The 12,977-nt window shown below is 57.0% G+C and overlaps 3 protein-coding genes across 3 annotated transcripts in view; 2 read left to right on the top strand and 1 right to left on the bottom strand.

Moving 5' to 3' along the window:
• CCDC13 (coiled-coil domain containing 13) overlaps positions 1-1,834 on the top strand; it is a 70,352-nt gene extending 68,518 nt beyond the window's left edge. The window contains exons 18-19 of the mRNA XM_008068559.2: positions 1,172-1,314; positions 1,574-1,834. Of these exons, the coding sequence (XP_008066750.2) occupies positions 1,172-1,314; positions 1,574-1,834 (404 nt within the window). The remainder of the gene's footprint in view (positions 1-1,171; positions 1,315-1,573) is intronic.
• HHATL (hedgehog acyltransferase like) lies at positions 1,171-10,562 on the top strand. The gene is made up of 12 exons (XM_008068542.2): positions 1,171-1,447; positions 3,172-3,290; positions 3,702-3,769; positions 4,268-4,381; positions 4,498-4,692; positions 5,012-5,221; positions 5,682-5,853; positions 6,207-6,351; positions 6,464-6,499; positions 9,398-9,599; positions 10,001-10,142; positions 10,330-10,562. The coding sequence occupies exons 2-12, from the start codon at positions 3,185-3,187 to the stop codon at positions 10,452-10,454; spliced, it is 1,515 nt and encodes a 504-aa protein (XP_008066733.1). The 5' UTR covers positions 1,171-1,447; positions 3,172-3,184; the 3' UTR covers positions 10,455-10,562.
• Positions 10,563-11,180: 618 nt separating this feature from the next.
• The window catches only part of KLHL40 (kelch like family member 40), a 6,749-nt gene continuing 4,952 nt past the window's right edge, over positions 11,181-12,977 (bottom strand). Inside the window, 2 exon segments of the mRNA XM_008068543.1 lie at positions 11,181-11,292; positions 12,193-12,339. Of these exon segments, the coding sequence (XP_008066734.1) occupies positions 11,181-11,292; positions 12,193-12,339 (259 nt within the window).

A 12,977-nucleotide genomic window follows, 5' to 3' on the forward strand; every position in this document is an offset into this window, starting at 1 on the left:
TCTGGCTCAGGTGTCCTTCCTTCCCTGACACTGGCCTCCTCGCATGCCCTGAATCCTAACCACAGCCCTAACTCAGCCCCTACACGGTGTAGTGGTCACCATTCATGCTTCTCAGGGTCAGGGACCACTGGCAAGGGTCTCTGTGTCCTCTGTGAGATGTGTGTTGGGGTCTTCTTACTGCTTCCTCTAGGCCAGCATGCTTGGGAGGGAGCTTCCTGCCCAAGTGCCCAATTGCAATCTCTTTCCCCTTGCCAAGCCTAGCAGAGGCCCTGGAAGGGCCCCTAGTGGATGGGAGCAGCACCTTCCTCCCCCTCCTCAGCTGAGCCTGAGGCTGAGTTCAAGGGATGAGCAGGGACTCACAAAGCCCCTTCTAGTCCCCATACAACCCCAAAGCACATACATGAACAGGTCTCCGTAGACACAGCACAGACACATCAGCTCCCCAGACTTTGGGGCTTCATTCTGTCAGACTACCAGAGGTTCCTAACCTCTCAGGGATGGAGCGGCTTCAGGACAGCCCTCCCCATCAGGTAGCCCCTTTCCAGAATGAGAGTCCTGCCCCACTCTGGAATCCCATTTAGCTGTAGACAATCTTGTCTTCCTATCTGCCTCTACTCTACCATTGAGAGGACAACGGCCACCCCAAATACCCACTCAAGCCTTGTCAAGTGACCCTGCTAGCACCCCTCCATCCAGACAACACCTTATTGGAGAGGGCTAGGGTCTGGGGGCCCCTCTCAGACATAATTTCCATGCCAGCTGCAATCGCATTTGGCAAGTCAGTCCTCCCTTAGGCACCCATGTCTGGCTACCTGGCACTCTTGGCATAATGAAAAGGACAAGGGCAGAGGGTTAGAGGGGTCTGCCTGAGGACAGCCCTTGAGAGGTCACATGTAAAGGTGTGGGCTGGGGTCCATGAAGCTGAGACATGAACATGTGTGTGTGTGTGTGACTGTGGTGGGGCAGGGCTTACAAACCTGGAGAGGCTTGCAGGGCCAGCAGGAAGGCTTCCTGGAAGAAGGCAGTCCTGGCTGGCAGTGAGAGGGAGGCACAGGCTCTCTGGGGGCCAAAGACGAAGAGGCAGGCTGAAGTGAGGTCCAAGTGTCCCTGTTTGAGCCTGTGCTACTGGCCACCCCCTCACCCCCCCCCCCCCACCCCCCCCCCCCACCAGGATCCTCCCTGCGGCTCCCTGCGGCCAGCAGCTCTGCAGCACTCGGCTCCGCTCCACTCCGCTCAGCTCTGCTCCAGGAAGGCCACCTCCTCTTCTCCCTCCTCCTCCTGCTGTCACCACTCACCGCTCATAGCCTCGAGGGGGTGGGGACCCCAAGGCTGGACACACCCCACCGTGGCCCCAGAGCTCAGCCAGTCTCACAGACGTACGGTTGGACGCAGGACCCCGGAGCCCTGAGGTGGGCAGTGTGCCAGGGTCCCTCGCAGCCTCCTCAAGGTCAGTGCTAGCTGGGAATGCAGCTACTCTGGGGCCCTTGAGACCTGTAGGGCACACCCCAGACCCCTCATCCCAGGTCACAGGCCCTAAAGTGGGCTTTACCCCAACTGTACCTGAGGCCGTCAGGACCAGGGGAAAGAGGGCACCCCTGTGGCCACCAGCCAGCCCAGGGCCGGGGGTCTATCAGGAGAGGCCCCGGCTGGTGGCCAGCTCCTCTCAGAGGCCTTGCTGGGGACACCCCGCACCGGCCATAGGAAGCTAAAATTGGAAAGTGGCGAGTGGGAGGCAGCTGACAAAGCTATTTCGCGGGCTCTTCACCATGCTCCGGTTTCAAGCTCCTGCTCCATTAACCTGATCCCCAGGGCCTCCCTCCCCCCACCCAGCTGATGAGGTGCCTCCGCCCTCAGGCCGCTGTCAGCCTGGCAGGGCAGTCAGGCCAGCAGCCCCCAGCGTGGGGCAGGGTCAGCGATGGTCTCCTCTTATCTGTGACTCCAGAGGGGCTCACTGAGAACACTCGGTCCTGAGGGGAGGCAGGCAGCAGCCTCCAGGTTCATGGCGTGACCTTGGCAGCTCCCTGCCCCAGTCTGGTCCTTGACCCCTCTATCTGTATAATGAGGATGATGTCAACCATGGGGGCAAGAAAGCTGGCTGCAGTGCTGGTGATGGAGATCTGGAGGATGGTCTAGGGTGGAAGAAAGGGCCACACCAGCCACCTCTTGGCCCAGCTCAGCCTGAGAGGTGCCTAGACATGTTCCTCCCCTTCATTTGGGCCCTGAGTCTACCCATAAAGCCCCTGGGATGACCTGAGCCAGGCTGAGCCAGGGTAGGAAGGGCCCGGGTGCTAGCTGAGGCCCCAGGGATGGCCCAGCAGGACTCCTGGGGACAACCTAGGCCGTGGCAGAAGGGGGTGGCTAGGCTCACCCTGGGCCTGGGCCTGCTCAGCACCTTGGACAGCAGCCAGCGCCCTCCCCGGTGCCTGCCTGGCCTGGCCCGGCCTGCACCGGCTTCCCCAGGCACCTCCTCAAATAGCACAGCCTCCATCCAGCACCCAGGGCCCAAATACACGGAGCACTGAGAAGGTGGGACAGTGTGATCACAGACACAGGCAGGGACTAAGGGTGTGGCAGGCTGGCGCTCAGGGGCTTGTTAGGGGGATGGGGTCCATGAGAGGCTGGAGGCCCAATGAGAGGAATGGGGGCTTGGCTCTAGGGGAGAACCTGGGAAGGATATGGGATCTCAGTGCAGAAGAGGCAGCTCAGGGAGGGGAGTGGGAGTCAGAGAAGGGGTCTTGGAGGGGCCTGGGGCTGAGGGAGGCTCTCTGAGGAATGTGGGGACCCTGGGGGCAGAAACCAGGTTGAGGTGATAGAGATGGGTTTCTCCACACGAAGGTCATGGAGGGCCCTAGCAGGAGTATTGGCAGAGGGTGGGGCCCCCTGAAATGCATGAAGGAGTACGTAAAGGTGAGGGGGCCAACTGTGAGTTAAGACTGTATCTCCAGAGCATTGCACGGGATGGTTGGGAGTGACAGCAGCAGCTAGGATGGGGCGCCTGGGTTGGGTGGCCTGGGAGGTGTAGGGAGCACAGGGGCAGGGAAAGTAATGGCACAAGTCCCCAAGAGGCAGTCTCTCTTCAATGTGGGTCCCCACCGCCCCAGCAGGAGATCATGAGGTGGGGCTAGGCAGTGCTGGAAGCTGCATTTCCCTCACCCAGCCTGTCTCCCCCAGCCCTGTCCAGGCTATGGGCATCAAGACAGCACTTCCTGCAGCTGAGCTGGGCCTCTACTCCCTGGTGTTGAGTGGGGCCCTGGCCTATGCTGGCCGGGGCCTCCTTGAGGCTTCTCAAGGTAACAGGGGGGCCCTGGGGCAGGGGGTGGGGCCATTCTTCCCCTGGTGGCCACAGGGTTCCAACCAGCAAGGCCAGAAACTTGTAGGCTCCAGACCCAGGGACTCCCTAGGCTCTAAGGATTGGGCTGAGCCAGGTGCAGTCACAGGGGGACAGAGATGCAGAGGCACTGACACACCCACACACACACACACACACACACACACACACACACACACACACACACACACAGTACAGTCAGAGATCTGGACCCAGACACACAGTAAGACCCAGAGAGAAGTAGATGCACAATGAGAGACCCAGACCATCTTCCCACTCCCCTCTCCCCAGGGCGGGGGCAGCATTGTCCATGGGGGGTGGGGAGGGAGGGGATGTGAGGGCTCCTCTCCCTGAAGCCACATTCTGTTCTCAGATGGGGCTCACAGGAAGGCCTTCCGGGAGTCTGTGCGACCTGGCTGGGAGTACATTGGCCGGAAAATGGTAGGTCCCCCCATCCCAAGGTCCCTGCCTGGGATCCCTGACCCCTGGCACATCTCTCGCATCCCAAATGCTTCCCCCGTCTCTGCTATTCCAGATGTTTTCGTGTAACAGCTTCTCCACTGGCCCTTCCTGTGTCTTCCTGGGGCATCCATCTTGCCCGGGCTCTGCTCATTTAGGAAATGGGTCACCTAAGTCGTGTGTGCTTCAGCAGGGGCCTGCAGCACCACCCTTCCTGGGAACATAGCAGTCATGGTGCAATGCCAGGCAACGTGCTGAGTAGAGGGGGGCTTTGAGGGGTGAGGCAGCCCCTGTGGCACCCTTCATCCCTCTCTGCTTGCCTGGCAGCTTTTTCAGAGGGGAACGCAGGCATCTGTGCCACTGTTCTCATCTCACACATAAGAACATGAGGCCGGGGAGGTACTGGGCCCAGGTACCGCCCCGTCCTGCTCCCTCCCAAGCCCTAACCTGCCCCACCACCTCCTGCTCCTGATGCCCCAGGATGTGGCTGACTTCGAGTGGGTGATGTGGTTCACCTCTTTCCGAAATGTTATCGTCTTCGCTCTCTCTGGACATGTGCTGTTTGCTAAACTCTGCACGATGGTTGCCCCCCAGGTGAGCTGGACCTGGGCTGCCCAGCCTCCCCTGCCACGAGAGTTGTGGGAAGTCTATCCCGGGGTCCCACCCCCTTTATATGGATAGGTGAACTGAAGTCTTCTCCCTGTCCACAGCTCCGCTCCTGGATGTATGCTGTGTACGGGGTCCTGGCTGTGGTGGGCACGATGGGCCCTTGGTACCTGCTGCTGATGCTTGGCCACTGTGTGGGCCTCTATGTGGCCTCACTCTTGGGTCAGCACTGGCTCTGTCTCGGCCTCGGCCTGGCCAGCCTGGCCTCCTTCAAGATGGACCCCCTCATCTCTTGGCAGGTATGCACTGGAAAAGAGGTACAGGATACAGGGATAGGATCCCAAACCTCTCACTTCACCCAAAGCCATTGCTTCTCCGGTGTCCCCAGACATTTCCTTCACTTTCCCACCTGTCTTCAAACCTTTGAGGATGCTTTGTCTACATGGAGGTCACCTGCACCGCAGGACCGTGTCCAGCTTGTCCCCTGCTCTATTGCATTGTCTAGAGCAAAGGCCAGTGTTAACTGGCTCAGGAAAAGAGGAAGGGGCAGGACCAGGCTGGGACTCTGTGGAGCTAGAGGCACCGTGGTGAGTTGGTGGCCTGTTCTTTCCCCTCCAGAGCGGGTTTGTAACAGGCACTTTTGATCTTCAAGAGGTGCTGTTTCACGGAGGCAGCGGCTTCACAGTGCTGCGCTGCACTAGCTTTGCGCTGGAGAGCTGTGCCCACCCTGACCGCCACTACTCCCTAGCTGACCTGCTCAAGTACAACTTCTATCTGCCTTTCTTCTTCTTCGGGCCCATCATGACCTTTGATCGCTTCCATGCCCAGGTGAGGGGACACCCTGTGGACTTCCAGAACAGGGCTGGATCTCCCTTTTCAGACAGGGCTCCCATCTCAGAACTCCCCAGGCAGGCTGTGGCCCCATCCTTAGGCACAATTCCAGGATGAAGCTATGTCTCCCCTTCCTCCTCAGACCCCAGGATGGGGCCGCCTTTCCCCCTCCAGTGGGACTCACAGGTTGAAGACATGTCACTTCCCTTGGAGAGGACTTCCAGGCCATGGATGTTCCCCTCCCGCTCAAATGGGGCTCTTAAGACAAAGTCAGGTCTCCCCCGGCTGGCGGTGAATCCTCCCCAGACTCCAGCATGACCTGTGTCTCCACCCTCGGGCAGGACTCCTGGATGAAGCCATGTCTCCTTCCACCCCCAAGCTTCTGGTGACTCCCCACTCAGACAGGGGTCCTCCGGCAGGGTTTGCTTCTCCCCTCAGACACTTCACATCCCCCCAGGTGAGCCAGGTGGAGCCAGTGAGGCCTGAGGGCGAGCTGTGGCGCATCCGGGCTCAGGCGGGCCTCAGTGTAGTGACCATCATTGCCGTGGACGTCTTCTTTCACTTCTTCTACATCCTCACCATCCCCAGTGACCTCAAGTTCGCCAACCGCCTCCCAGACAGCGCCCTTGGTGGGTCCCCAGAACAGGGACCAGGACTGGGTTGCCACCCCAGAAAGAGAGACCTTCTGCACTCCCGTGATGTCACAGTTGGGGAAGCTGGGTCTCCAGAACACAGCACTTAAGTTGGGAGAGCAGGGACTTATTCTTTGACATGTGTGGGACTTGGCATTAGCTTTGTCCCATGGAGTCAGAGCAGTGTTCTGCACAGGCTACCCCACTTCCCTGGGTGTGACTGATTCCACAACCTAGATGGGGTCTGCTATAGGGCGGGTAGTGTATGCGTCTCCCCCAGGAAGTGGCATGATGAGGTCTCTGTAGGGATGGGCGTCCAAACCCAGGCAGTGACGGCACCCTGTCCCCAGCTGGTCTAGCCTATTCAAATCTGGTGTATGACTGGGTGAAGGCGGCTGTCCTCTTTGGCGTCGTCAACACCGTGGCGCGCCTCGACCACCTGGACCCACCCCAGCCTCCCAAGTGCATCACTGCGCTCTACGTCTTCGGGGAAACGTGAGTGTGGCCCAGGGAGGCTCGCCCCCGGGACCCCCGTCTTCCCTTAGCTTCTTTCCCACACATGCCTGGGAGACCTGCAGGACTCACAGCCCCTGCTCTCCCTTCACAGGCACTTCGACCGTGGCATCAACGACTGGCTTTGCAAGTGAGTTGGGGTGGGGCCAGGTGGTCACGGCCATCCTGCTGGGTGTCTGAGCAGGCAATGCCCAGACTGGTCCACATTTTTAAAGATCACCCCTGGGCCAGAGGAAGCAAGGAGGGCAGTGAGGAGGTGATGGCGGAGGTCTTGATGACAGGCATGGAGGTTTGGACTTGAATGAGGGCCCTGGAGGTGGAGAGAGGTGGTGAGAGTAGACACACAGCAGGCATCTTGGACAGGACTTGGCCGTGGAGTGTGGGCTCTGGAAGGAGAGGGAAATGGCTTCCAAATGTCTATCTACAGCCTGGGAGGAAGGAGGGGCCGTTTCCAGAGAGGGATTCAGTTTAAGGGATATAAGAGGCATCTTACAGAGATTCAGGGAGGTGGTTGGATCTGAGCGTCTGGGTTTCAGAGAAGTGTGGAGAACAGATGGCACTCTGAGCATCATGAGCATGGGAGAGTGGTCTTTGGGTCTTGGGTAGGGATAAGTCCTAAGGAGAAAGTAGAGTGAGAAGAGAGGGGATGGCTGAGGTTGGGTCTGCAAGGACTCTCATTGGAAGGAGAAGGAAGAGCCAGCAGAAGAGTCTGAAAGGAGTGGTCAGAGAAGCAGGAGAATCAGGCCGTGTGACCCGCTGTCCAGGCGTGGTGGGGGCAGCTGGATCAGATGCTGCTGAGGCTCAGGGAAGCTGAGGCTGAGGCTTAGTGTTGGTGACATGGAGATTTCCAGCTGTTCACTGGGGAGACAGAGGCCAGTGAAGAGAAGAGGAAGCTGGAGAAATGCGGGGGATTGTGGATGGCTCCTGGAAGAAGCTGGGGCTGTGGGAGAAAGAGGAGTGGCTGAGGGAGAAGCATGTTAGAGAGGAGCTAATGGGACATACTGAAGGGAATCCCTTAACAGAGACGCTGGTGGTGCAGGACAGAGGGGTTTGGCGGAGTGAGGTCCCTGAGGAGGGAGGAGGTGACAGCATCCAGTTCTGGCAGAGACCTGGCTTCAGGAGGAGAGGGAGGAAAAGGAGCCAGTGTGGATGGAGAAGGATGGCAGGTTTGCGTCGAGAAGTAGGGGATTCCACCTGAAGGCTTCGGCCTTCTCCATGTAGTGGGAGGCATCTGCTGAGATGCAGGGCTAGGGGCCTGGAGGGAAGTCCCATCCTGGATCCCCCACCACACCCACTCATTCTTGCGGGAGAGGTGAGGGCACAATAGCCATTGCAGAGCTCGGAGAAGCAGCTGTTTGGAGAAAACTTGGCATTGAGAGCCCAGGTGGTATTGGAGGTAGTGGATTTATAAATTCTAGTGTGTAAAGATCTGAGATTTTACCCTAAAAGGGCATAGATGCTTGGGTGCAGGCGAGAAGAAAGTAGGCTACTGGGATTTCCCAGATGCCTAAGAAGGAAGAAGTGAGGAATAAAGATTTTTAGGTTATTTATAGTGATGATTCATTGGATATAAACCTGTTGAGCAGGATGGTGAAGGTGGAGGATCCCAAGATCAATTGGATTGGATAACTGGAACTGGGGAACAGAGGGCAGGAGGGTCTGGGCAAAGGGTCGAAATTAGGAAGGCGTGAACTTTCAAGTGACCACAAAGTTGGGGTGTGGCCATGGGTATGGGTGCCTGAGATGGAATGGAGAAAAAAAATGTTCAAGGAATGGAGAGGCTGGTTACTCATGGGTCTTCCACTGAATTTATTTAACAAATATTTATTGAGCACCTACTAATGTGCCAGGCACTGTTCTAGGCACTGGGGATACAGCAGTGAACATGGCAAAGACCCTGAACTCATGGAACTTACAGTCTAGTGGGGAGAAACAGACCATAAACAGGTAAACACACATAAATAATTTTAGAAAGTGATAAGTGTTATGAAGAAAATAAAGTGTGTCATGGGATAGAAGCTGGCAAGAGGGTAGAAGCTTATTTAGTTGGGGTTTTGGCAGGCTTCTCTGAGAAATGAGACTTGAGTGATAAGGAGATCTGGGGAAGAGAATTCCAAGCAAAGTGTACAGGTGCAAAGGCCTTGAGACACACCTGAACTGTGTGACTGAAGACCAGAAAGATCAACAAGGCCAACACAGTGAATGGGGGAGAATGGTGGATGACAACAAGGTCTGGCAGAGAGCAAAAACCAGGCTACAGGAGATCTTCTAGCCATAGTAAGGAGATTGAGTTTATTCCAATTGTAATAAGCTACAGAGGGGGTTAATCATGGAAGTGATGTGACCTAAGCTATGCTCTTAAGAGATGCCTCTGGCTGCTATGTGGAGAATGGACTGTGGGGGCAAAGGCAGAAGTGGGAAGGCCACTCAAGGGGCTCTTGTAATGATCTATGTGAGAGGAGAAGATCATCTGGACTAGAGTAGTGGTGGTGGAGGCGGTGAGCTGTGGTCAGGACTCAGTGGAGCCAATAGAATTTGCTGGCTTGCTTGGATGTAGGTGAGGAGGGAAATTGAGAAACCAAGATGGTGCTAAGGCTTACAGCCTGACAACTGAATGATCGTGGTTCCATTAGCTGAGATGGGAATGGGGTGGGTTTGGGCAGGGAAGGGGGAACCAGTCATTCAAGTGAGATGCCTGGTAGTAGTTGGATATATGAATCAGGGACATTGGGCTAATGACACCGTTTTGGGAGTCATGGCATAGAGACAGTATTTGAAATCTTGGGTCTGGATGAGATCATTTGGGGAGTAAATGAACAGAGCTAGAGAAAATATGATGTCTGAGGGTGAACCTTCTGCAGTCTGAAGTTGAGCAGAGGAGGAACAGATACCCAGGGTGCAGTGGTGAGGAATGTTGAGTGCCCAGGGTGACAGTGGTGAGCAGGGCTGCCCTATTGTGCATCCGCACCCATCTCATACCTGCCCCTTCCCAAACGCCCATTGGCCCCTTCTCCTTTCTTTCCTGCAGGTATGTGTATGACCACATTGGTGGGGAGCACTCCGCAGTGATCCCAGAGCTGGTGGCCTCAGTGGCCACATTTGCCATCACCACTCTATGGCTTGGGCCTTGTGACATTGTCTACCTGTGGTCATTGCTTAACTGCTTTGGCCTCAACTTTGAGCTCTGGGTGCAGAAACTGGCAGAGTGGGGGCCTCTAGCCCGAATTGAGGTGAGCAGGAAGGTTTGGCACTATGATTAGCTGGTCACGGGGGCTGGGGGGGGGTCACTGCTGCTTTCTGGAGTTGTCCAATCACTTGGCCCGTCGTCCAGAACTCTCTCACCATTACCCTCCCGGCTGTCAGGACAATGACTCACCCTGCGGGAACCTGGCCCTCCCTACCTTCTGTGGGGAATGGAGTACCTGGGCCTGGCTGTGTTGGTCAGGCCTTACCCTCTCTCTTGACCTCAGTTTCCACATGCTCAACAATGAGGGAGAGCTGGCCTAGGACTCTCAGAGAACTAGACGTACCCCCAGGATCTGAGTGGCCATGTGGGTGAGGCTGCTGACCGACCATGTGCTCTTTCCTTTGGGGCTCTTGTCCCGCTGTCAATGCTTTCTGGACCGGGCAGGCCTCTCTGTCGGAGCAGATGTCCCGCAGGGTCCGGGCCCTCTTTGGGGCCATGAACTTCTGGGCCATCATCATGTACAACCTTGTGAGCCTGAACAGCCTTGAGTTCACAGAACTGGTTGCCCGGCGCCTGATACTCACAGGTGAGGCATAGGGGTGTGGGGACACAGTATGAACCAGGCATCAACCTTGAGGACTGTGACCTTCTGAAATGCCCCTCCCCCAACACCCCAAGGACTCATGGGGAAGGCCAGTCAATGTGGGAGGGGGATGGGAAGAGTCACGAGATGGGTGCTGCTCCTGGGCATGGGCAAATTTTTCTCAACACAGGGTTCCCCCAGACCACCCTGGCCATCTTGTTTGTCACCTACTGTGGTGTCCAGCTGGTGAAAGAGCGTGAGCGAACCTTGGCACTGGAGGAGGAGCAGAAGCAGGACAAAGAGAAGCCAGAGTAGGCGGGGGGGGGGGTAGAGGGACGGGCTCTGCTTGGCTATTCCTAGGCCCCAGGCCCAGGTCAGGCCAGATAGGGCCTGACCAACAGAATAAAGACTTTTCTACCACAGCACGACTGTCCCCGCCCCTTCTCCCTGTAGTCTCCTGGCTCCTTGTCTAGGCCTCAGGGAGGTGTCCCACATGGAGTGTGGAAGAGACACCATGTGGAGGGAAGAGACCACTGATTCTGGCAACCCAACAGTGGAACACTGAAGCCCCAGATCTTCAAACTACCTGGCCACAGACTCTTGGAGCACCTGATTCCTGACCCTGAGAGGCTTGCTCAGAAGGCACTTTATTCTTCTTAAAGAAGGAGACTTGTCCACGCTGTAAGGCACTTGGTGGGATATTCCCGTCTGACAGGCAAGGAGGCTTAGTTCTGTGGAGAACTTTACCGGCACACACAGCCAGGCTAGGGCAGGCCCAGGACGCAGCCTGGGATACCTCCCTGTGGTTTGGCTCATGGACCAAGATCCGAGGGCATATGGCGATGCTGGAGAAGCCTCTAATTTCTAGTCCCGAAAGGCTAGGACGAGGCAGCAATTTCCCTTCCCTGGCTGAAGCGGCCCCTCAGGCACCATAACTGGATCCTGGGCTCTGGCTTCTCCCAGTCTCCTCCCTGGAGCCCCCACAAGGCCTGTGAGGGTGGCAGGATAGGAGGACTGCTTAGTTCTGGCCCTCTGGGCTGCTCACATTTTGGTCAGGCGCAGCACGTTGAGCCGCACAGGTAGGAAGGTGGCACCTGCTGCGTAGGCGATCTCCCGCAGGACACCCTCCCACTTCTTCTCATCCTCATTATACCTGGGGTCAGGGAAGAGTGAGGACAAGAATGGGGAGGCTGGTCAGTTGAGCCCAGAGTAGAACCTAGCAGAGGGGTGGCTGAATGCAACAGGCCTATCTCCACAAAGTTTCCTCAGCCCGGGCTCATCTCCAGGTTGATCTGTTCCTCGAAAATTCTTGAGCTCTATGAAAGGAGGCCCACAAGATCCACCCCAAAGAACACCCACCCCACACTCCAGAAAGGGCCACCTCCCCGAGAAAGGCCACTTCTCAGGGATTCCCACATTCCTCAAAGTCCACCTCCCCCCAGGAAGGTCTACACTCCACACACACCCTCATTTTCTCCCCTTGAGAATTTCATACTCTACCTCCAGAAAGTCCCCCTAAGCCCCACTCTCCCAGCAGCACTGCCCCCTAGAGACGACTTGCAGCACTGGGAGTGACTGAAGGTTCAAGGGACACCCCAGATGGCTGAAGCCTCTTTCCCCTACCCCATAAAGGGCTAGCCATGGAAAGCAGTGACCTTGAGAAGCTGGGGTCCAGCTACTTCCCAGTACTGGCCTCGGACCTTCTTCTAAACCAAGCACGCAGAAGGCAGGAGAGGAAAGTCCCAGCAGCTGCCTGGACCCTGATTCCAGAGGTCTGTTCCCTAAGCTTGGGGTCATCTTCCGTCTGCAACACCACCTCTGCTCCACAGTGGGGCATGGGGTCAGATGTGCAAACTCAGACCTTCCCAAACAAGCTAGTGAGACACTGGGACTGGGCAGAGTGCTCACTACTCCTTCCCTACAGGACTGCTTGGAAGAGGGACCAATTCTGTCCCTAGATGAGCTTGCTAGGTGCTTCAGTGTCCTACCACAGTGCTCTCAAGTGTGAGTCTTGTTCATGACACCACCCTCGCCTCCCTGGGACTGGGCTCACCTCCAAATGTCATTGAGCTCCGTGGGGACCAGCTCTCCGGACTCGGTCTCCAGCGTGGCAAAGCCGCCAATGGCATAGAGGGTGCCCACCAGGCTGACCAGGCTGAGCGAGCTCCGCTCCTGCGGGAAGGCTTCAAAAGGCACCCACCTGGGGAAGGGGTGAGAAGGTACATCACCAGGGGCCTCAGCAAAACCAGAGACTGTCCCTGCCACCCAGCACCCACAGCTTCAGCTATACCCCACCTTGACATCTGAACCCCAGGCTCCCACACTCTCAGCACAAGCTCCTGCTTTCCGGCCCTCTTGGGAGTACCCACCTGGTGCCCATGCCTGGACCTCAGAATGTCCCGGCCCAGCTGTCCTGCCCTCTCACTCCAGTCTTCACTTCCTTCCTCATTCTCTTGTCCTCCCCTTTCCCTTCCTTGTCCCCTTATCATTCCATCCAACCTGCCCAGTGAAGTCAACCACGCATCTCCCCACTGTCCTATCTCCTCTTCCGAACCAACTCTCATCTGCCAACTCACAAACCTCCCCCCAGAGCAGGCCCCTGCCTTGACCTGGACACAGTCCTCTCACTCTTTAGTGGCCACTGCTACTCCTTCCCTCTTCTCTAGCCCAGTTCTCAAAGTCTCTTCGCGCCCTTCTCCTGCCTTGGCCCTTCATCCTCACCCCCCAAAACTGTTCTCACTGAGCTCCCCAACCACCGTGGAGCTTTGAAATCCAAGGTCCAGCCAGGCTCGGTGGCTCAGCCTATAATCCCGCGCCTTTGGGAGGCTGAGGTGAGTG

Source organism: Carlito syrichta, unplaced genomic scaffold, assembly GCF_000164805.1.
Source record: "Carlito syrichta isolate Samal-C Ts95f unplaced genomic scaffold, Tarsius_syrichta-2.0.1 Scaffold311198, whole genome shotgun sequence".
NCBI lineage: Eukaryota > Metazoa > Chordata > Mammalia > Primates > Tarsiidae > Carlito > Carlito syrichta.

What these genes read in the sequence shown, in the direction of transcription:
- HHATL (XM_008068542.2), top strand. Translation starts at nt 3,185, where the DNA reads ATGGGCATCAAGACAGCACTTCCTGCAGCTGAGCTGGGCCTCTACTCC. An exon ending in CTCTACGTCTTCGGGGAAAC is followed by an intron (nt 6,352 to 6,463) that starts GTGAGTGTGGCC and finishes CTCCCTTCACAG; the next exon opens with GCACTTCGACCGTGGCATCA. An exon ending in GGCCTCTAGCCCGAATTGAG is followed by an intron (nt 9,600 to 10,000) that starts GTGAGCAGGAAG and finishes TGGACCGGGCAG; the next exon opens with GCCTCTCTGTCGGAGCAGAT.